General features: G+C 40.2%; 2 protein-coding genes and 1 long non-coding RNA gene across 6 annotated transcripts in view; all 3 read left to right on the top strand.

Moving 5' to 3' along the window:
* Window positions 1–3931: 3931 nt before the first annotated feature.
* Window positions 3932–11273, top strand: LOC106591450 (guanylyl cyclase-activating protein 2-like). The gene is made up of 4 exons (XM_045690380.1): window positions 3932–4332; window positions 6467–6616; window positions 7642–7738; window positions 9743–11273. The coding sequence occupies exons 1-4, from the start codon at window positions 4138–4140 to the stop codon at window positions 9862–9864; spliced, it is 564 nt and encodes a 187-aa protein (XP_045546336.1). The 5' UTR covers window positions 3932–4137; the 3' UTR covers window positions 9865–11273.
* Window positions 11274–14550: 3277 nt separating this feature from the next.
* On the top strand, window positions 14551–17116 carry LOC106562748 (uncharacterized). 2 transcript variants are annotated; one of them, XR_001319092.2, is made up of 4 exons: window positions 14551–14841; window positions 15381–15530; window positions 16195–16305; window positions 16794–17116. It is a non-coding gene; the product is annotated as an uncharacterized lncRNA (long non-coding RNA). The 2 variants fall into 2 exon arrangements; XR_001319091.2 differs by having other exon boundaries at window positions 14560–14841; window positions 16195–17116.
* Window positions 17117–22787: 5671 nt separating this feature from the next.
* Window positions 22788–24388, top strand: part of LOC106562751 (golgin subfamily B member 1) — a 51298-nt gene continuing 49697 nt past the window's right edge. For all 3 annotated transcript variants that reach the window (XM_045689488.1, XM_045689489.1, XM_045689490.1), the window contains exon 1: window positions 22788–22934. The gene's annotated coding sequence lies outside the window, so the exon portion shown is untranslated. The remainder of the gene's footprint in view (window positions 22935–24388) is intronic.

The following is a 24388-nucleotide window of genomic DNA, read 5'->3' on the forward strand; positions in this document are numbered from 1 at the left end:
GATTAAGTCTCCTCCATGTATATCTCACTAGGTCGGGGTTTTTTAGTCTCCAAATATCCACTATTTCTAATGTGTCCATAATATTTGTGATTTCCTTAAGGGCACGGTGATGATAGTTTGTAGAGTGATTACCTTTACGGTCCATTGAGGTACGTAACACTGTGTTATAGTGTCCTACCATAATGATTAGATCATTTGTTTCCTGTAAGTTCAATAAATTGGTATAAATGTTTTCGAAGACGTGTGGATCATCCTGATTTGGTCCATATAGATTAATGAGCCTCTTTTCCGTCCACTTTCATATTTAAAAGGATCCACCTTCCTTGCGAATCATTCCTGACTATTTGCACATTCAGATCAAAATTTCTGTTAATTAATATCATCACACCCTTTGAGTTCCTTTGTCCATGACAGAAAATTATTTCACCACCCCATTCCTTTTTCCACGCAACTTCATCTAAGGATGTAGAGTGAGTTTCCTGTAAACAGTATATGTTATATTCCTTTTCTTTTAGCCATGTAAAGACTGATCTTTTTTTATAATCTGCTAAACCGTTACAATTATAACTGGCTATACTTATTTCACCCCTTACCATAACTAGATACTATTCTCAGGCTAAATTGACCATAATTAGCGCTTGTAAAGTTACTGCCATCAGAGGTAATATGAAGGTCAAAACTAGAGCTTTCAAATGTCTGATATTTAGAATTCAAGAAATAGGATCTAGCAATATTTGTTTTATTCCCTTGCCTGTGCCTGTGAGCCAATGCCACAGATGTTAGAAAATTGAGACAAAATTATGTGTGTAACAAATCTGAGTAGGTTGATGTGTATGATATTGGATGTGATATAATGAGAGTGTGTATGATGTCTGTATAAGAGTAAGACTATATTGTGTGATGTCCAAATAAATAATAACTCTGCCAATTTGCATGGTTGAGTGTCTATGTGTGTAACATGTAGTGGGTATAGCCTTAATATTCATGATAATTGTAATCCATATCGTATCACGATCATAGTTGCATCATAATTACCTTTAACATAATTGAAAACACATCCCAGCATTTCCATAGCAATTGACGTTTCACATGATCATGAAAGAGACTGAGAATTAGAACCTAACAATAGGTACTCTGTTTCCAACTGTCACACCCCATCAGAACCCTAAATATAAGCTTTTCTTTACTCCATTGTTTGTAAACAATGTATTTGTAAATAAACACTGTATGGCCTCAAAACATGTTTAAAACTATCATTTGGATCTCATGGATGGTCAGTCCTTGCAATTGCTGATTAAGAGTACAGTACACACTCAAAAGCATCAGCCAATAGTACAGTGAGTTAAAGGATTGCCATTTGGTTGAGTGACAGACAAAAGCCTAAGTAGGGAGTATGTCAGGACATGCCATCTATCCACTGCCTTAGACACTGTGAACCATCAGATCCTCCTCTCCACCCTCTCAGGGTTGGGCGTCTCAGGCTCTGCTCACTCTTGGATTGCATCCTACCTCGCAGGTCGCTCCTACCAGGTGGCTGGAGAGGATCTGTGTCTGCATCACGTGCTCTCACTACTGGTGTCCCCCAGGGCTCGATTCTAGGGCCTCTCCTCTTTCTCATTTCACCAAGTCACTCGGCTCTGTCATATCCTCACCTGGTCTCTCCTATCATTGCTATGCTCATGACACTCAACTACACATCTCTGCGTACCTGTCAGATATCTCAGCTTGGATGTCGGCCCACCACCTCAAGTCCAACCTTGACAAGAAGGAGCTGCTCTTCCTACCGGGGAAGGCCTGCCTGCTCCAAGACCTCTTCATCACGGTTGATAACGCCAGTGTCGCCCTCCCAGAGTGTGACCCTGGACAACACCCTGTAGTTCTCTGCAAACATCAGAGCAGTGACTCGCTCCTGCAGGTTCATGCTCTACAATATCCTTAGAGGAACACCTTTCCTCACACATTAAATAGTGCAGGTCCTGATCCAGGCACTTGTCATCTCCCATCTAGACTACTGCATCTCCCTGTTGGCTGTGCTCCACGCTTGTTCTAGCAAACCCCTGCAACTTATCTAGAATGCCGCAGCCCACCTGGTGTTCAACCTTCCTAAGTTCTCCCATGTCCCCCTGCTCCTCCGCACACTCCAGTGTCTTCCAGTCAAAGCTTGCATCATCTTCAAGATCCCGGTGCTTGCCTATGGAACAGCAAGGTGAACTGCCCCTACTTAGGTTATGCTCAAACCCTACATCCCAACCCGAGCACTCCGTTCTGTCACTTCTGGTCTCTTGGCCCTCCCACCGCTATGGGAGTGCCCAGTCAAAGCTCTTCTCTGTCCTGGCACCCCAATGGTGGAACAAGTTTTCCCCTAAAGTCATTACACCGGAGTCCCTGCCTATCTTTCGAAAATATCTGAAACCTTACCTTATGAAGAGTATTTTACCTTAAAGAGTATCTTAAATAACTCTCATGGCGCATTCGGGCAGGTAGCGTTCTCCTGACATCCGCCAAACCCATATTTGTCCGTCGGACTGCCAAATGGTGAAGTGTGATTCCTACCTCCAGAGAACGTATTTCCACAACTCCAGAGTCCAATGGCGGCGAGCTTTACACCACTCCAGCCGATGCATGACATTGCGCATGGTGATCTTAGGCTTGTGTGCGGCTGTTTGGCTATGGAAACCCATTTCATGAAGCTTCCGACAAACAGTTATTGTGCTGACGTTGCTTTCAGAGGCCGTTTGGAACTCGGTAGTGAGTGTTGCAACTGAGGACAGACGATTTTACGAGCTACATGCTTCAGCACTCGGCGGTCGCGTTCTGTGAGCTTGTGTGGCCTATTACTTCGCGGCTGAGCCATTGTTGCTCCTAGACGTTTCCACTTCACAATAACAGTACTTACAGTTGACCAGGGCAGCTCTAGCAGGGAAGAAATTTGACGAACTGACTTGTTGGAAAGGTGGATCCTATGACGGTGCCATGTTGAAAGTCACTGAGCTCTTCAGTAAGGCCAATGTTTGTCTATGGAGATTGCATGGCTGTGTGCTCGATTTTATACACCTGTCAGCAAAGGTTGTGGCTGAAATGGCCAAATCCACAAATTTGAAGGGGCGTCCACATACTTTTGTATATATAGTGTAGCAACCTTAAGATAAGATAAGAGTGTCTGTTTTAAATGACATTTTTATTGTATGTGTGGGGTACAGAGGTAAGCTAGTCATTAAAAAAGAATGTTAAACACTATTATTGCACACAGAGTGCGTCCATGAAACTTATGTGACTTGTTAAGCACATTACTCTTGAACTTATTTAGGTTTGCCATAACAAAGGCGTTGAATACTTACTGACTGAAGACATTTCAGATTTTCATTTTTAATTAATTTGTAAAAATGTCTAAAAACATAATTCCACTTTGACATTATGGGTTATTGTGTGTACACTTAGAAAAAAAGTGTTACTTTGCTGTCCCCATAGGAGAACCCTTTGAAGAACCCCTTTTGGTTCCAGGTATAACTATTTTGGATCCAGGTAGAACCCCTTTGGGATCCATGTAGAACCCTTTCCACAGAGGGTTCTACATGGAACCCAAAAGAGTTCTACCCAGAACCAAAAAGTATTTTCCTATGGGGACAGCCGCAGAACCTTTTTGGATCCCTTTTTTCTAAGAGTGTAAGCTAGTGACACAAAATATATATATTTAATCCATTTTAAATTCAAGCTGTAACACAACAAAATGTGGAAAAAGTCAAGGGGTGTGAATACTTTCTGAAGGCACTGTATGTCAGGAAATGCCTAGGGAGTAAGTCAGGACATGCCTAGGGAGTATGTCAGGACATGCCTAGGGAGTATGTCAGGACATGCACTCTTGAATGATCAGGTGAGAGCTCACCTTTTTTTTGGCAAAAGACCCAGAGATTGCTTAGTTAATGTGATTGAAAGGTTAAATATACAACTCTGTCCAGTCCCCCATTAGGCCATAGTTTCTGGCAAGTGGAGTAAAGGCATTTAGTTTGATGGGACCGTGTGAGCAGATGCTTCGGTAGCCACGTGTAGTAGCCAGACTAACTTATAACCTTTATGTTGAACTATATTTGCTTGAATTCTTGTAGAAAATATTTTCTACCATCCAAGTGAACTGTAACAATGGGTCAAGCAGAAAGCCACAATGAGGAGATGGATTTGGAGCAAATTCAGGAGCTGTGTATGACTTTTATGAAGGAGTGCCCGAGTGGGGCTTTGCACCTGCATGAATTAAAACGGATCTTTGGTGTACCAGCCAGCTGCGAGGAAGAGACTTTGTACCTTGAGACTGTCTTCCATTCATTCGACACAAACAGGGTAAGTGAAGTGGGTAAAACATTTTTCAATCAGGAAATAATGTTAAAAAAAATTGAAATCCGTTCTATTCATCCATTGTGCTGTTAAAGGGACAGTTCACCCAAATTACGAAATGTAATATTGGTTTCCTTACCCTGTAAGCAGTCTATGGGAAAGGTATGACAGCAATCAATGCTGTGGTTTAGTTTCCCTGGCATTGTTTTCAAATGCTAATCTCATGGTGCTGATATTAAAAAAAATTGTGCATCATGTTCAAATCATCTACATTTCCATCAGAAAGTATTCATACCCTTTGACTTATTCCACATTTCGTTGTGTTACAGCCTGAATTCAAAATGTATTAAATATATATTTCTCTCACCCGTCTACACACAATACCCCATAATTAAATGTTTTGAAATGTTTGCAAATATATAACTATTTAATGAACATAAGTATTCACACCCCTGAGTCGTTACATGTTACAACCACCCTTGGCAGCGATTACAGCTGTGAGTGTTTCTGGGTAAGTTTCTAAGAGCTTTCCACACCTGAATTGTACAATATTTGTCCATTATTATTTTCAAAATGTCAAGCTCTGTCAAATCTGTTGTTGATAATTGCTAGACAACTATTTTCAAGTCTTGCAATAGTTTTCAAGCAGATTTAAGTCCAAACGAACATTCACTATCTTGTCCGAACATTCACTATCTTGGTAAGCAACTCCAGGGCAGATTTGGCCTTGTCTTTTAGGTTATCACCTGCAGAAAGGTGAATTCATCTCCCAGTGTCTGGTGGAATGAAAACTGAAACATGTTGTCCTCTAGGATTTTGCTTGTGCTTAGCTCCATTCTGTATCTTTTTTATCCTGAAAAACTCCCAGTCCTTAACAAGTACAAGGATACCCATAACATGATTCAGCCACCACTATGCTTGAAAATATGGACAGTGGTACTCAGTAATGTGTTGCATTGGATTTGCCCCAAACTTAACTTTGTATTCAGGAATTGCTTTGCCAATTTTATGCAGTATTACTTTAGTGCCTTGTTGAAAACAGGATGCATGTTTTGGAATATTTTTTATTCTGTACAGGCTTCCATCTTCTCACTCTGTCAAATAGGTTAATATTTTGGAGTCAGTACAATGTTATAGATACATCCTCAGTTTTCCCCCAAACCAAACGTATTAAACCCTGTAACTGTTTTAAAGTCACCATTAGCCTGATAATGAAATCCCTGAACGGTTTCCTTCCTCTCCGGCAACTGAGTTAGGAAGGACGCCTGTATCTTTGTAGTGACGGGGTGTATTTAAAAATATATATTTTTACCTTTATTTAACTAGGCAAGTCAGTTAAGAACAAACTCTTATTTTCAATAACGGCCTAGGAACAGTGGGTTAACTGCCTTGTTCAGGGGCAGAACGACTGATTTGTACCTTTTCAGCTCGGGGATTTGATCTAGCAACCTTTCGGTTACTGGTCCAAAGCTCTAACCACTAGGCTACAAAGGGATATTCGATGTCTGCTTTTAAAATATTTACCCATCTACCAATAGGTGCCCTTCTTTGCAAGGCGTTGGAAAACCTCCCTGGTCTTTGTGGTTGAATCTGTGTTTGAAATTCACTGCTCGACTGAGGGACCTTACAGATAATTGTATGTGTGGGGTACTGAGATGAGGTAGCCATTAAAAAAATCACGTTAAACACTATTATTGCAACTTACTATGTGACTTGTTAAGCATTTTTTTCTCCTGAACTTATTTAGACAAGCAATAACAAAGGGATTGAATACTTATTTTTTTTATTAATTAGTAAAAAAATTGAAAAATGTGATTCCACTTTGACATTACGAGGTATTGTGTGTAAGCCAGTGACAAAAATCTCAAACTATTTTAAATTTAGGCTGTAACACAACAAAATTTGGAAAAAGTCAAGAGGTGTGAATACTTTCTGAAGGCACAGAATAAATTACTTTGTTGAGCTTCACAATCAATTTGAGATACTTTTGATTTGGACATAATGCATAAAAAATGCTAATACCGGTATAATGACATAATTTTGTAATTTGGGTGAACTATCCCTTTAATTGCATTAGCTTCAGTTATCAATATACATTCAAGTGGTAAACATGCAATAAATCCATGTATTGTTTTCACAGGATAACGCGTTGGATTTTATGGAGTATACGGCCGCTCTTCACCTGATATTGCGGGGGAACCTTGAGGATAGGTTAAAGTGGTCCTTTAAAATCTACGACAAGGACGGAAATGGCAAGTTAGACCGACAAGAGGTGAAAAACCTAATTCGGGTAAGAAATTACACATCATCTTCCTCTGCATTATGCTATTGACTGGCTGCTTCGTTTTGGCCTGCAGTTGGCTACTAGTAGTTGTAGATCAGTTAGGCTAGGCTATGCACCTTCTTTTCTAAGGGTAAGAACAGCTGGACACATTTTGGTAGTATAATCTGCAGTACTCAGTTTGAAGTTTTCTAAATTGTATGACTTGTATAATACTTGTATAATACAGGTATTACATTAAACTAATGTTATTAGGACAGTGCCTTAATATGCTGTAGGTAAGGGATTAGGATCAGGTGAGGGATTATGATCAGGTCAGGGTAAAGCGACTGCGTGGGATGACTGGGGTTTTCACAAATCTAATTCTGTCTGTACATGTTATTGGATGAAAGGATGGGAGGAGCAAGTGGCTTTAATACCAATTATTTTTGGGAACACCTAGCCCTGATCCTATAGTTTATCTGGTTCTGAACTGAACCAGCCCCCATGCCTATAGGTCAGCTGAGTTCAAGGCTCTGGTATTTACTGTATATATAGGACCTCAATCTTTTTCCTTTGTCCATTAAAAAGGCCTAATGTCAGAGTATTGTTTCAGTGTAAACATTTTTTTTCTCCATTTCTAAAGATGTGTTACCCCACTGATGATATGATATATGATATATTATAATGTTAATAATACTTTATTACCTAGTTTTGTTAACTCTCGATTTCCTAAATTAAGACAACATAACATTGTAAGGCAGTTGGGTAACTATAAATTTTTTTGTTACCCGTCTGCCTTAAATGTTACCTTATGTGAACTCAGTAAATTAAGCTCAGATAAACAACACTAGACAAAATATTATTTCTGTAATATAAAAGTTTATACAACTTCACATTTTTCGTCAGTGGGGTAAACCCATCTTTTTATGATGAAACCCTTTTAAATGAATACCATTTGAGATAGGACAACTGTGTAAAAAACACTTCTGTCATTCTTCACTTCTGTATTTCCCCCAACTGTATGTAATGAAATGCATCTCATACAATTGCAGATCATTTACAAAATCAAGCTTCATACAACTGCCATAAACATGACACCTAATGAAGTGTGTGACAGGATCTTTGAGCTGGTCGATGAAAATCATGATGGTAAGTGGCCCGGTTAAGCTGTATTAATGTATACAGCAGAACATGCATTCAAATCTGTACCAAATATACAGTACTTCCATCAAACCACCACGATGAACAATCTGTGTTCTAAGGGGTGGGGGGGTGGGGGGTGGGTGTCTGAGGGTGGAAATGGGGCTCACATGGAGGCATGTCAGTAATGAATGGAGAGACAGATAGCCCAAAAGAGATGGACAGAGGGATGGGCTCACAGTCTTGGAACGTTAGAATGAGATTGAAGGTGAAGGGATGATACGTGGGGTGTCATGTGGACAAATGTAAAACAGAAAGCTGCATTTATGCTATTACCCCTGAATCATCTACTATTATGGACTGATTTGTAATGAGAAGTTTAACCAAAACCTCTTCTGTACCTTCTTCCTAAATGGTGATAACAGCACATACAGCATATGATGACTGAGAAAGATAATTAAACGTTAACAGTGTAAACACTATATTATATCTGTACCACTGAGCACTGTTTCTATCCTTCTCTGGATGTAAATTCAAGCATATACTGTGTATTGAAATGTATCCTCCTTTTCACATATGGCGTGACAGTAGCACGGAAATTGGCTGAGAGGATCTCAGTGGTGTCACATATCTAAGAGATAAAACTTGTAAAACAATGTATTTTAATACATGAGGACCCACAGTTTGCATCAGAAGGGAGTCAGTGCATAGTTCTGGGGCTCCAGCTTTGACCTTGACTAAATAGTGAGTATCTTTAACTGAGGGCTATTTGGTGAAACCACTGGCTGTACTGTATGTCATTTGTACTTTCTTATATGTTAATGTATCGAGGAATGTATTCTAAGTCCCTAGGAAAAAAAGGAGTCATCGGGGAATTCCAATGGCTGAGCAATATCCTTTTGTGTTCTAATGCCATCTTCCATCAGCGGGAGACAATATACCTTTGTCACTGACCTTTACACACTGGTCAGTCTGATGTAATGGCCAGGATTAGGTAATGCAAGTGCTAATTGGTGGTCCATTTGAGGGGGACTTAGCTCTGGCATCCTCATAGTCAGGTGCTGCGTGGCCCATTATACAGAGGAAAGATGGAGGTTTTGCTACTGGTTTGTTGTTTTATTTTTAATAAGCATGAATGGCTTCCCACTTTTAATAAGCATGAATGGCTTCCTACTTTTAATAAGCATGAATGGCTTCCTACTTTTAATAAGCATGAATGGCTTCCTACTTTTAATAAGCATGAATGGCTTCCTACTTTTAATAAGCATGAATGGCTTCCTACTTTTAATAATCATGAATGGCTTCCTACTTTTAATACGCATGAATGGCTTCCTACTTTTAATAAGCATGAATGGCTTCCTACTTTTAATACGCATGAATGGCTTCCTACTTTTAATAAGCATGAATGGCTTCCTACTTTTAATAATCATGAATGGCTTCCTACTTTTAATAAGCATGAATGGCTTCCTACTTTTAATAAGCATGAATGGCTTCCCACTTTTAATAAGCATGAATGGCTTCCTACTTTTAATAAGCATGAATGGCTTCCTACTTTTAATAAGCATGAATGGCTTCCTAATTTTAGTAATCATGAATGGCTTCCTACTTTTAATAAGCATGAATGGCTTCCCACTTTTAATAAGCATGAATGGCTTCCTACTTTTAATAAGCATGAATGGCTTCCTACTTTTAATACGCATGAATGGCTTCCTACTTTTAATAATCATGAATGGCTTCCTACTTTTAATACGCATGAATGGCTTCCTACTTTTAATAAGCATGAATGGCTTCCCACTTTTAATAAGCATGAATGGCTTCCTACTTTTAATAAGCATGAATGGCTTCCTACTTTTAATACGCATGAATGGCTTCCTACTTTTAATAATCATGAATTCCTACTTTCTTACTAAGTTGGCACTACATCCGAGTTATGTCTAAGGCAGTAACCTTAACCTGAGAAAGATCTTGGATCATTGCCCACCAAAATGTATATTTTTTTTCCTTTTATTACAGGCCAGATTTCCTTTACTGAGTTCATGGAGGGGGCCCAGAAGGACGAGTGGGTCATGAATATGCTCAAGCTGGACGTGAACGCTAGTGGCTGGGTCATGCAGAACTGTGTAAAAATGACCTGAGCCCTCCTAACAGGGTCTACCATCTACACAGAGAGGGGTTGTGTCCCTCAAATGGCATCTGAGTTTTGTCTTTTTCTCACGAGAAACCTGATGCCTTGGGCCTAAAGATCTGTCTCTGCCTCCATGTTTGCTTGCGGTGGTTCAGGCATAGGCATGGAGCACTTTCCTCCGTATCACATCTCGTAGTTGTTCTTTTAACATGCTGTCCATGCACGTTGATGTATGTCGGAACAACAGGCCGTCTCTTTTTGAGTGCTGACCAGCTGACAGGATGGAGTCTCATTCAGCACATGGCTGTCATAGCTCACTGGAACTCTGGTAGATTTCAAACAGAGTTCAAAGGTCATATTGTGTGATATGATATTACACAGGGTCACTATCCTCAGTTTGAGTATTTACATTGCATTCAAATGTAAAAGGTTATGGAATTCTATGCTCAGTAATATTGTGACCATGGTTATGAAATTATCATATTAATAATATTATGTAATCCAAATAATTATTTCACAACCTTATACTTTCAAGTACGAAGTAAGCAGCTATTTCAAAACATTATATCAATGCAAATATCATACCATTAGTAACCTAAATGTGATATCATGTTATGTTACCCATATTTATTTTTACCTATTATAATGTTTAAGGAATTTATATCACACCAGAGAACTTAGAATGGGGATATGTTATATTATTCAATGTCAAGTACTTCAAATCCTTTCATCATACCTGTAAAAAACAACGAGGCATCACAAAAAAGCTTTAAAAACCTTTAAATATCAGCAGAGTTTAAACTGTGAACCAAACTGTTGGCTACCGTTGTTGCCAGTTCCCAAAGAGGTTATTTTAAGTATTTTATGGTAATTTCTTTAATGTAGCCTACATTTTGGAATAGCTTTACTATTGTCCACACATCAAGCTTCCACAAATTGTATTTGAGATACTTACATCAACCCTTTGATGAAGAATTAACCTTTTGATCAAGAATTAACCTTTTGATCAGTAATTAACTTTTTGATCAACATCTAGTCAGCAAGTGCTGTGATATTTGATCCAGGTAATGACTAAAGATAACACAACAGATCATTCTAGATAGAACAATCCTCATACCAAAAATATAGAATTTTGTATAGAATTATGTGCATTGAACACATTTACACCAAATATCTATATTTACATTTTGTTGAATCTAATGCAAGCATTAGATTAAGCATTAAGTGGTCTCACCATAGCAACCATTCTTTGTTTATTTATTTGACAATCGATGCACCCATCATGATAAACCACAGTCTTATTGTTGTCACATAGTTGAGAGGTGTACCTGTAAGTAAGCATTTAATTGTACTGTATATGTACCCCATGTGTATCCTGTGCATATGACAAATAAACTGGATTTGATTTGCAGGGAGAAAGAAGCTATCCACTAGTATTTTCTTGGGTGGGTGGAAAAACCTCCTTGCATCCATGACAAGGGTTCCCAGCATTGGTCTTCATGTAACCTACCACTCTAGGGTATCATGCAGGTTATATGTCCAAATCAATAGTCAAGTGCAGTTAGAAGATTGGTTCAACTGAAAACCCACATTCAAGAGGATACTGGTGGACCATTGTTTTGAACTCTTGATCCACTCTTTTTATGTTTTACCTTTATTTAACTAGGCAAGTCAGTTAAGAACAAATTCTTATTTTCAATGACAGCCTAGGAACAGTGGGTTAACTGCCTTGTTCAGGGGCAGAACAACAGATTTGTACCTTGTCAGCTCAGAGATCTGAACTTGCAACCTTTCAGTTACTAGTCCAACGCTCTAACCACTAGGCTACACTGCCACCCACTCCGTCACATGACATTTCTACGCACAAGGCATCGTTGTCTCAGAGCAGAGGTTTGTTCAAACGGTAAGGCACAAGAGTCCATGCTATATCATGAATATAGTCACAGGTAAATGCCGTTGTTCGTCCTGATGTGCTTGTCACACCCTGATCTGTTTCACCTGTCCTTGTTATTGTCTCCAACCCCTCCAGGTGTCACTTGTATCCCCCAGTGTATTTATCCCTGTGTTTCCTGTCTCTCCGTGCCAGTTCGTCTTGTATGTTTCCAAGTCAACCAGCTTTTTTTCCCATTCTCCTGCTTTTGCAGTCCTCCCGGTTTTGACCCTTGCCTGTTTCTGGACTATGTACCCGCCTGCATGACCATTCTGCCTGCCTTGACCTCAAGCCTGTCTGCCACTCTGTACCTCCTGGACTCTGAACTGGTTTTGACCTTTTGCCTGTCCATGACCATTCTCTTGCCTACTCCTTTTGGATTATTAAACATCAACTCCAACCATCTGCCTCCTGTGTCTGCATCTGGGTCCCGCGTTGTGTCATGATAGTGCTAGCAGAAGGCCTTTCAACCCATTTACCTGGGACTATATTCATTATAGTGTAGTGTCACATGCCTTACTGCTTTTAAAAAAATGTTCACAACATGCATACAAATACCGAGCAATCAGCATCCAGGATCCAAACTACCTGTTTTATAACAAGAAATCACACCCAACTGTCTGAGTCTCTGTGAGGATGGAAGAGTGAGAAAGAGGGGAAGTGAGCGAGTGTCTAGGGTTCATGAACGGTCTTCTCTATGCTCTCCAATGTGTGTACAGTACATTCACTGTGAACCTTTCAGACGCTCCAGATGCGCAGTATTTTGCACTTACCTGTGATGACTCATTGTATTACAATGTAGCTTTATACGGATTCTCCGCCGTATGTCTCTCTCTGTCCATAAGTTATATGGATTCTCCCCTGTATGTCTCTCTTTGTCCATATATTATACGGATTCTCCCCTGTATGTCCCTCTTTATCCATATATTATACGGATTCTCCCCTGTATGTCTCTTTATCCATATGTTATACGGATTATCTGCCGTATATCTCTCTTTATCCATATGTTTAGGGCTGTATGTCCATATGCAGAATATAAAGTGGATTTAGGTCACCTGTAGGTGTAACGGCTGTCGAAGGGAGTAGACCAAGGCGCAGCGGGTTGAGTGCTCATAATTAACTTTATTCAGAACACTAAACAAAACAAGAAAACCACGACAGCCAAACAGTACTGTTAGGTACATGAAACACTGAACAGAAAATAACCACCCACAAACACAATGAGAAAAAAAAGTACTTAAATATAGTCTCTAATCAGAGGCAACGAGATACAGCTGCCTCCAATTAGAGACCAATCCCAAACACTTCCAACCTAGACATAGACAACCTAGAATAAACATAGAAATAGACTAACATAGAACATAACCCAAAACCCCCAAAACACACAAAACAAACACCCCCTGCCACGCCCTGACCAAACTACAATAACAAAAAAAAATTTTACTGGTCAGGACGTGACAGTAGGTTTTTGATGACCACATTTCATTTTTATTCATATAATTAATTCCCTGTGGAATTAATGAAGGGATGTATCCTCCTAACACACACAGACACGCATGCACACACACTTCCTTATGCAACATGTGTTGTGAGACACCTCTGTATGCCTTTTCCGTCCATTCGCCCGTCTGTCTGTCTGTGGGGCTGTCCGTCCATCTGTCTGTTCACCCCCAGTCTGTTTTTTAGGTGATTGATTCCCCTGAGGTTAACTGTCCTCTTAGGGTCAGACTACAGTAGGTTGATAACACGGTGAGAGGTGAGTGTTCAGCTTATACTTAACTGGATTTCACAGCTAAGGCTAATTATTACACAACACACACACACACACCACACACAATTTTTGTTCAGTGTCGCTGCTAAATGCATATATGCGAAACAATGACTACTTCACATTTGTTTTTCTGGAATGTAAAGTTGGAGGCCTTGCCTTGTTCATGTGTCAGTGAGCACAGGTGTGAGTTACACGATGACCTGGGACACACACCTGAAGTTAATTAAATCCAAGTCAATGAATATATTACTGGCAAACACTCTGAAACACATATACAAAGTGCTCGCTTAGGCTATTCAGTCATCTCAAATTGTTTAATGAATAAATGAATAAATACACTCAATTAATCCTAGCCATTTACCCACATACCAGGTCATTGGCATGTGGTATTCAGTGTTTAATGAATATATCCATATGCTTAAACATGAATCTACTCAGGTCGCTCTTGTAAAATAGATTTGTTCCAATGAGACTACCCTGGATTTAAACTAAGGTTGAATAAATACCAAGCAAATGAAGCTTCATGTTAGCTTTGATGACTTGTCTGATAAAGAGCAGAGAGGCAAATTTGGAGTGGGCGACATAAGGCTAATTAAATGACTTAGACTTTGTGGTCTAAGTAGGCTATACCCTCTTAGAAAAGGGTTATTCAGCTGTCCCCATAGGACAACCCTTTGAAGAACTCCTTTTGGTTCCAGGTAGAACCATTTTGGTTCTAGGTATAACCCTTTTGAGTGTGGAGGGTCATCGGTTGACTTCACCAGTCATTAATCTTGGTGAATTGTTAAATAATCCCCTCAAATATCGAAAGAATGGAATAGTACCTTATCTAACACGGGTTTTGGTGCTTGATGTATCTTGATTTGTTCCCGCCTGTCTTGATTGGATTGCTTAATAACGGATCTAAAATATCGCCAAATGTTGCAATGTTGGGTTAATCCTCAAACTCATTGACTTGGCGCAAGCCTGTCTCTGAACGCGTGGAAGGAATGGCTGTGGTAGATGACTTTTACCATCGATTGAAATCGATTCAAGTTATTCATTGAAACGTCATAGACTACCTTTAAAGGACCTGGATCTGCTGAAACCATGGGTCAATCACACAGTGAGCTAGACGACGAGGTGGCCCTCACACATATCCAGGAACTCTACCGAAAGTTCGCCAGCGAGTGTCCCAGTGGCAACATGCATTTACAGAATTCAAGAAAATCTTTGGAATTAACAGCGATTCGATAGAGGAATCCGCATACATGGACAACGTGTTTCGATCGTTTGATACAAACAATGTACGGTTTTAGGTACCTGTGTACTGATTTATTAAGCTAAGCATCTTTAGAGGAAGGGATCATGGACATCGGTAGGCTAGTAGCCTTCGTCAGAAGCTGAGACAGTTGTAGATTATACAACAATTCATTAATTGTGATATTATCTTGGTTATATAGCCTAAAGAAACACAAAATTAAAAATATGAAAAAAATATATAGCTGTTAAGAGCTTTGGACCAGTAACCGAAAGGTCGCTAGCCTGGTTCGAATCCCGAGCCGGTGAAAAATATGTTGATGTGCCCTTGAGCGAGGCACTTAACCATAATTGCAACTGTAAGTTGCTCTGGATAAGTGACTCAATATAAATGACTAAAATGTAAATGTCTGCCCTGGCTTGTATGCACGTTCTGTTTTGGCTATCCCCGCGCGCTGTCCGTGGTGCTGAAACGCTTAAATACGTAACAACGTCACACAATGATCCTCTCCTACATCACATTCATTGGTGTTAAGTTTATTTAATTCCTTATTTTTGCTTCTACAATAATTGTTTTTATCCATAGGACAACACAGTAGACTTTATGGAGTATGTGGCAGCAGTGCACCTCGTTCTTAGAGAAAAACTCGAGGACCGACTGAGGTGGTCGTTCAAATTGTACGACAGAGATGGAAACTGACACCTTCACAAAAAGGAGCTAAAACAAGTTGTCAAAGTAAGTGTATAGGGGCTTCGTTTTTATGTGTGTTTTTTTTGTTGAAGTCCTGACTTAAACACATGGAAGCCAAAGTCCTCTCAAATGTGTTATACTACAAACTGGCCTGCCGATGTTCTTGTGGTTAAAGGCCTACGTGACGCCCACCCAGTGAATGGCCATAATAGCATCACATTTAAAAGGAGCTTCATCTTGTTTAGTCTCTATGGATTTGAAAGGTTTCCAGGAACACGTAGCCTAGTTTAGATGGTAACTTCGACCAATTAGATTGTTGAGTTCTAGGGGATCAATTGTCAGAGACATTGTGGAGGGAGTTGGCTTGGAACATCCCCTATAAGTGCCCTGAAGCTAAACAGCAGTGTATGCTGCCGGAGATCCTCTCTGAACGTGATGCATGTAAACAAGATACTGTGTATTATCCTCTCATCAAATTGAGATGCCTTAATATTTTCCCATGCTAATTGTACTTTTTAATGCACTGTGCATACCAAAACCCTATAACCAGCAAGCCTAATTATATGCAGGGATATGACACTATACGTTTGATATGATATGCAGGATATTGAGGCATAATATCTGCTTCAATCTAGACAAAATGTGTGTATGTACCCTGCTCCCACTCATCATAGTACATTCATTTTCTCATGTCTTCCTCTCTCTGCAGATCATCTACAATATCAAGAGGCATGGGAACCCATCTGAAACAGAGAACCTGACCCCTGATCAATTCAATGACCGGATCTTTGACCCAGTGGATAAGAATAAAGATTGCAAGGTGTGAGGTGTCTGTCTAGCAATAGAAATGTTGTATCTGTGTAGGCCTGTATTTGTGCAATACACTCATTCCGTTGTGGGTGTAGTAAGGAAATACAAAAACATTTCAGCTCGGCAAATTAAGGTATATGCCCAGAGTCAGCAATGTTGAGATGACGAGTGCGTGGCCTAAGAGCTCTATTTTCATGGCATCTGACCATAGCACCACCAGGAGTTTGCTAAACGGCATTGGCGCTTGGATCGGAACCGGTGCTATGGTCATATGACACGAAAATAGAGGTATTTGGCCTCGGCTTCTTCTTGTTATTAGCTGATAGGAGTAGAACCCGGTGTGGTCATCTGCTGCAGTAACCCATCTGTGACAAGGACCATTCTGCACACCACTGTTGTACTGTGCCGTTATTTGCCTGTTTGTGGCCTGCCTTTTAGCTTGCACGATTCTTGCCATTCTCCTTCGACCTCTCATTAACGAGCTGTTTTCACCCACAGGATTGCCACTGACTGGTTGTTTTTTGTTTTTCGCACCACTCTTGAAAACCCGAAACACTGTCGTGCGTGAAAAGCCCAGGAGGCCGTCCATTTCTGAAATACTGGAACCGGCGTGCCTGGCACTGACCATCATATCACGCTCAAAGTTGCTTGGGTCACTTGTTTTGCCAATTCTAATTTTCATTCAAACAGTAACTGAATGCCTCCATGCCTGTCTGCCTGCTTTATATAGTAAGCCATGGCCATGTGACTCACTGTCTGTAGTAGCGTACTATTTTTGTGAACTGGGTGGTGTACCTAATAAACTGGCCACTGATTATGTATATGGTATATATGTACAGTATACAGTTGAAGTCGGAAGTTTACATACAGTTAGGTTGGAGTCATTAAAACTCGTTTTTCAACCACTCCACAAATTTCTTGTTAACATACTATAGTTTTGGCAAGTCGGTTAGGACATCTACTTTGTGCATGACAAGTCATTTTACCAACAATTGTTTACAGACAGATAATTTGCACTTATAATTCACTGTATCACAATTCCAGTGGGTCGGAAGTTTACGTACACTAAGTTGACTGTGCCTTTAAACAGCTTGGAAAATTCCAGGAAATTATGTCATAGCTTTAGAAGCTTCTGATAGGCTAATTGACATAATTTGAGTCAATTGGAGGTGTACCTGTGGATGTATTTCAAGGCCTACCTTCAAACTCAGTGCCTCTTTGCTTGACATCATGGGGAAATCAAAAGAAATCAGCCAAGACCTCAGAAAGAAAATTGTAGACCTCCACCAGTCTGGTTCATCCTTGGGAGCAATTTCCAAATGTCTGAAGGTACCACGTTCATCTGTACAAACAATTGTACGCCAGTATAAACACCATGGGACCACACAGCCGTCATACCGCTCAGGAAGTAGACGCGTTCTGTCACCTAGAGATGAACGTACTTTGGTGCGAAAAGTGCAAATCAATCCCAGAACAACAGCAAAGGACCTTGTGAAGATGCTGGAAGAAACAGGTACAACGTATCTATATCCACAGTAAAACAAGTCCTATATCGACATAACCTGAAAGGCCGCTCAGCAAGGAAGAAGCCACTGCTCCAAAACCGCCATAAAAAAAGCCAGACTACGGTTTGCAACTGCACATGGGGACAAAGATCGTACTTTTTGGAGAAACGTCCTCTGGTCTGATGAAACAAAAATAGAACTGTTTGGCCATAATGACCATCATTATGTTTGAAGGAAAAAGTGGGAGGTTTGCAAGCCGAAGAACACCATCCCAACCGTGAAGCACCGGGGTGGCAGCATCATGTTGTGGGGGTGCTTTGCTGCAGGACGGATTGGTGCACTTCGCAAAATAGATGGCATCATGACGAAGGAAAATTATGTGGATATATTGAAGCAACATCTCAAGACATCAGTCAGGAAGTTAAAGCTTGGTCGCAAATGGGTCTTCCAAATGGACAATGACCCCAAGCATACTTCCAAAGTTGTGGCAAAATGGTTTAAGGACATCAAAGTCAAGGTATTGGAGTGGCCATCACAAAGCCCTGACCTCAATCCCATAGAAAATTTGTGGGCAGAACTGAAAAAGTGTGACTGCGAGCCAGGAGGCCTACAAACCTGACTCAGTTACACCAGCTCTGTCAGGATAAGGTTTTTAGCTGAAGAGTCTTAAGAGCTGAAGGCCTAAGGCCTCAGTGAGGAATAGGCATGGGTCATTTTCAGATTGAAACCTACTTTGTTTCGGACCATTTTTGTCCCGTTCCGTGACTGGTGATCAGGACCCTGGCCTACCAATTACCACTGGCCAGCCACTCAGTCTCAAAGACCAAGAGATGAACAAGGGAAGCAACTGAGGCTTACTATGTAAGAAGAGGTTTAGAGCTTTGACAATGTGTGAGCTACTGATCTCATATAAGGTAACTTTTGAAACATTTCACAGGGTATCCACTTTTATCCAGCTTCGTATGAGTGTCTTTGTCTTCAGTACAGTCTCTGTGTGTCTGTGTGTGTGTGTAATTGTTATTTTATTGTGTTTAGGAGCAACCTTGTTTGTGTATCCTGAAAATGTTTCACATGCAATATCCTTAATGTCTATAATACTGTATATCTGTAGTACAGGGGCGATAATCTGATATCCACTTTGGAGGGGACAATTACATGAAATTTTCTCAAGAGCAATTCCTGAGGGGGACACCAAAAGTTGTGCTGTAACACATAGCCTACATTGTAATATGGTAAATGTATATTGAGGAACCAAAGAAATAAGGTGTTTGCCGTACTCCTAACAACCGGTACCCAAAACTACACAACTAATCACAACAGCAAAACCATTGCCTTTAACAAATCTTAGTTCAGTCACCAGTTTAAGTTGAGAGTGGGGGTATCCATGGCATTTTCCAATTATGTTCCTATTTTACAAGTAAAAAAAAAATAAGAACCTTTCATAATGTTGCCAAACAAAGACTCAACAAACTTACCTGAGACTCCCTGTCTCTGCCAGTCTGTCCCTGCATATCTGTCCCCAACTCTGCTGTCTGTGTGCCATCTGTTGCCTGCTCTGCCTAATGACATCATTGTGAAACATTTCCATTAGAATTTCATTTCTTTCTTATGAACATTTTATCAACTAGTCTTTGAGATATTAGGCTACTAGGGTTCTTACTATGCGTTTTGGTGTATTGAAAAATACTCTGATGTCCGTCTTTTATTTTTCTGCCATTTTTCTACCTGGCTGGCTACACACACAGTGTGTAGGTTATTTACAGTAGGAGATGGGCTTCTATCATCTTCAATCATTCTATATGGGCTTCGATCTAAAAGGTAGCTAGCAAATGTGAAACGGATTAAAATGACAAGAGTTGACAGCTGTATGAGTTCACCATTTACACAACATATGCTGCAACCTTTTGTAATTTTAATAATTTGTTTCATATTGGCTGGCTTCCAACAATAGCTGAATTTGCAAAGCTAGCGAGCACCAATTCAGTTTCAGTGGTGTTTGCTATAATCTTTGCTACCCGGGTTAAATAAAGGTGAAATAAAATAAATAAATAAATAAAAGTTCCCTTGCGACAATTTAGCTTTTGCAACGAGACCATTAAATATATTTAAGACAATGGTAGATGAGAGTGTAGTTCTGTTCAGTTTGGACTTCAGTTTATCGTTAACCTTATCACAGGGACTTTGAAGCACTAACTTACATCATCTGCATGCTGATTCCATCTTTGACGACGCCACATAAATGGAATAGGTACTAGCTAGCTTAATAGTTAATATTTGCGCGCTAGCTCTGCATATTCAGCTAGTGTGTGTGTGCGCGATTGACTGGATGAACCTCACGGCAGTTACGTGCAAACTAAGGAACTGGCAGTGGATCAAACCATTGTGAGGCAAAGGGCGGGGGGGGTCGCAATCTTTTGAAACTTAAAAACGCGCTATTAAGTGTCTATAATCAGCACAATTGCTTTCATTGCGTATTATTAATATTATTTAAATTACATAGTTATGTTTCAGTGATATATTGGGGGGGACAAATCATATTTTTCCCAGGATGGGGGGGTCGTGTCCCCCCCGTCCCCCCCGGGATTTCCGCCCCTGCTGTAGTAGTAAATTAATAAAATGCCTTAAAAAATAAACATTCTTCGATATTGCTATGAAGTTGAAGGTTTAATGGCAAGTGAGATTCTGGCCACATTCAGTGTACACAAACAGCAGCATCTTCCAGTTACATGATTGGCTCTTATTCCTGGGTTAAAAGTATAAACTAAGCAACACATATTTAAGGTAAGAAAAGTAAGAATGCTGTCCTAAGCTCTTTCAAGTTTAAAGAGAGGCATTACACTGATGGCCATTACACAGGTTCAAATGTCTGACCAAAGCTGACCAACAAGGAAGAGAAGGGCAAATCAGCCAATCAAGAGCTTGGGACTTTAAGGTTCTATCTGCATTTTTGTCTAAATGTAGTTATTGACATAGGTTTGTTCTGTTCAATGTTCTCTCCCTATATAGTACTCTAAATACTCCAATTCATGTTAAATTCAAAAGAATATGATTTTTTTTTAAATCACTGACACCATTCAAACCAATGAGGGTTCAGAATATTAAAGCCGATTATCTCAGAATCCTTTTTTTGCAGTTAAAACCTCATAGTCACAAGCTCTTGTAATGATACACATTTACTTTTAAAAGTCAAATATAAAACATGATCACAATTATCAAAAATATAATGTAATTATAACAAATATATATCAGCTACAAAAATATAAACAATGGAGACATGGGTCTTTGTTTTTTGTGTGTGGTTATAAGAGAAATTCCCTGGTAACGGAATTATGCTGCGACTCCAATTTTTACCCTTTAAAATGTATGCCAAACAAAAAACAATGATTTCAAAGTTGAACAAAACATACAACTATGCACAATGACTACTTTGACCAAATTATACAGTAAATAATAATCATATATTTAGTGGAAGAATTGCAGATGCTAAATTTGGATGCAGAATTACAGTAAAATCTCCCTGTTTTATTATGTTACCAAACGTTGTATCTGCACAGTTCTTCCTGTTAATGTGTTTTTGTAAAATGTTCCATGTAAATTGTTAAAATTAGTCATTGTGCATAGAGTTCTATGGTTTGTTAAAAGGATACTTTGGGATTTTGTCAATGAAGACCTTTGTCTACTTCCCCAGAGTCAGATGCCATTTTTATGTCTCTATCACAGGAGGTTGGTGGCATCTTAGTTGGGGAGGACGGGCTCTTGGTAATGGCTGGAGTGGAATATGTGGAATGGTATTAAATCCATCAAACATGGTTTCCGTGTGTTTGATGCCATTCCATTTGCTCCATTCCGGCCATTATTATGAGCCGTCCTCCCCTCAGCAGCCTCCACTGGTCTCTACATCCAGTATGAAGGAAGTTAGAGGTGGTTTCACGAGCCATCGCTAACTAGCGTTAGTGCAATGACTGGAAGTCAGTGGTATTTACTAGCTTGCTATCAGTTACCATAGACTTCCAGTCATTGCTCTAACGCTAGTTAGCAATTGCGCTAATGCTAGTTAGCAACTTACTTCAAACTGCATGCAGAGACAAATGGTATCCACGAGTTCATCTGACTCTGGGTAAGTAAAGTGCTTCATTGCCAAAATCCTGAAGTACCCCTTTAAACTTTGAAATCAATTGGTTTTGTTCAGTATGCATTTTAAGAAGAAAAAAATTGCAGTCTCAATGTAGGATGATTGTAGACTTCATCAATTTGAAAGTTAATTCTTGAAAATCATAACATTTTAATTTGATAATATTACTGAAGATCTACAGACTTCAGGGTTGATTTATTTCCTCCAACTTGAATTGTCAGATTTTATATGGCATAAAAAAACATTAAAAATAGTACCCTAGAAACCTAGATAGGCTCCCGAGTGGCGCAGCGGTCTGAGGTACTGCATTTCAGTGCTAGAGGCGTCACAACAGACAGCCTGGTTCGAATCCATGCTGTATCACAGCCGGCCGTGATTGGGATCCCTTAGGGAGGCGCACAATTGGCTCAGCGTCGTCCGGGTTTGGCCGTTGTAGGCCGTCATTGTAAATAAGAATTTGTTCTTAACTGACTTGCCTAATTAAATACAAAATAAAAAAACACCTGGGATGGGCAACTGGCGGCACCCATGCGACCCCCTTTAGAAGGCCCTTGGATCACCCCCCCCCCAAAAAAACCAGAATACAGCTTTGTAGTGAATTTAAAACAATAAAATAAAACAAATAACAGAACAGTCTCATCAGCCAACAGTCTCCCCCATCATCAAAGTTGCCCATTCTTGGGCTACAATAATGACTCGCTGTATATATGAAGGGATACACATACTGTACTTATAAAGATGATTTACCTCGTCCTCCCTGATACATACCTTATTTGTGGGCACGCGGAGTTCGGGCAAGCGCACGCAGCAGGAGCGTCGTTGCCTGCCTTCACAGCGCGTGCGTGCCTTCGCTGTTTTTATTCACCTGACGAACATGGCCGCTGATGATTGAAGGATACCTCGGATATCTTGTGATTTCTTAACTTGAGCAATAAACATGCGCTTTTTGACGATTTCATTATAGAATATGTGAATGAACATCTTTATGAAGCGATAAATTGGGTAAGCGTTTGGGTTTTGCTATCTGACCAGTGCAAGCAGCAGTTAATGCTAGCTAACGTTAGTGTTAGCAAAATTGTCAGCTCCCGACTGGCTTATAAGGCTCCTAGCTGACATGAATTATATTATAATACTCATTAAGTAGCCTTTAGTTACATAGCGGAGGCAACGTTATAGAACAGGTTTTGCATGCTGATACATTTGGCATGCCAAGTCGAGCTGGCTAACGTAGCTAGCTAAAATGTAAATGGTCATGTTACAGTAACCTTAGCTAGGTACTTGGGGGGGGGGCAACGTTAGTTAGCTCCTGTGTCACAGGCTGAGTCGCGCTGGATAAGAGCGTCTGCTAAATGACACATGTAAATGTAGTTAGCAAGTGTAAGCCCAATGAACAGAACAAGCACCCCCATTCCAGCTAGTTTACAATGGTTTGCGGACATGTACAAACACGTGAACGGTCAACCGGCTTTCTTTCAAAGCCATTATTAAACCATTACTAACGTTACCATGCTACTAAGGATGCAAAACCAGCAGCAAAAAAAGATGACTATATATACAACGGCGCAGTCAGCGAGTAGCTAATAATGTCGATAACGTTCAGCGGTGCCTGCGGCTGATAATGTAATAAACCTCGTAGGGCCAACCCTGCATTTTTCTGCTGTAGATTATTAACGCTCTGTTACGGGCCAGTGAAACCGAGGAATGAGATTTGGGCAGCTGGGCACAGAGGGAGCGGCAGGACTTGCTGTGGTACAGTATGCATGAGTGAACTGGTTTGGCCTGATTTTCTCCTGGCTGTATGTCATGTGACATGTGCGTCAAACAGCTAAGTGCTTTTGGCTGCCAGCATCTCCGGGCACTCCGTTAAATGACTGGCTTCCAGCCCTTGTTGTGCAATATAACAACAACTCACCATAACTGTCTAGATTGCAGAATCATAAACAACACACTGCTCATTGTCATTAGTAGCAGCCAGAATTGAGTGATTCCTCACTCCTCTCCATTAACATGACCTCAAATCAAATTGTATTAGTCACGTGCCGAATACAACCTTACAGTGAAATATTTACTTACGAGCCCCTAATCAACAATGCAGTTACAAAAATATATGAATAAGAACAAGAAATAAAAGTAACAAGTAATTAAAAGAACAATAGCGAGACTATATACCGGGGGTACCGGTACAGAGTCAATGTGCGGGGGCACCGGTTACAGACCTGGGCCTGTATTGACAACAAGTCTCAGAGTGCTGATCTTGGATCAGTTTAGTCTTTTCAGTCATAATGAGTAAGGTTATATGGACGGGGGTCCTTGATCAGCACTCCTACTCTGAAATGCTTGATCCCTGGCATGTAACAAGCTGTTCATGGAATAGGCTAGTCTGTGAGTGGGAACCAATGTAGCCTCACTGTGGTGCACTCGAAGGTGCAGTAGCCCAACAAATGGGTGTATTCATT

Source organism: Salmo salar, chromosome ssa11 (genome assembly GCF_905237065.1).
Source record: "Salmo salar chromosome ssa11, Ssal_v3.1, whole genome shotgun sequence".
Lineage (NCBI taxonomy): Eukaryota > Metazoa > Chordata > Actinopteri > Salmoniformes > Salmonidae > Salmo > Salmo salar.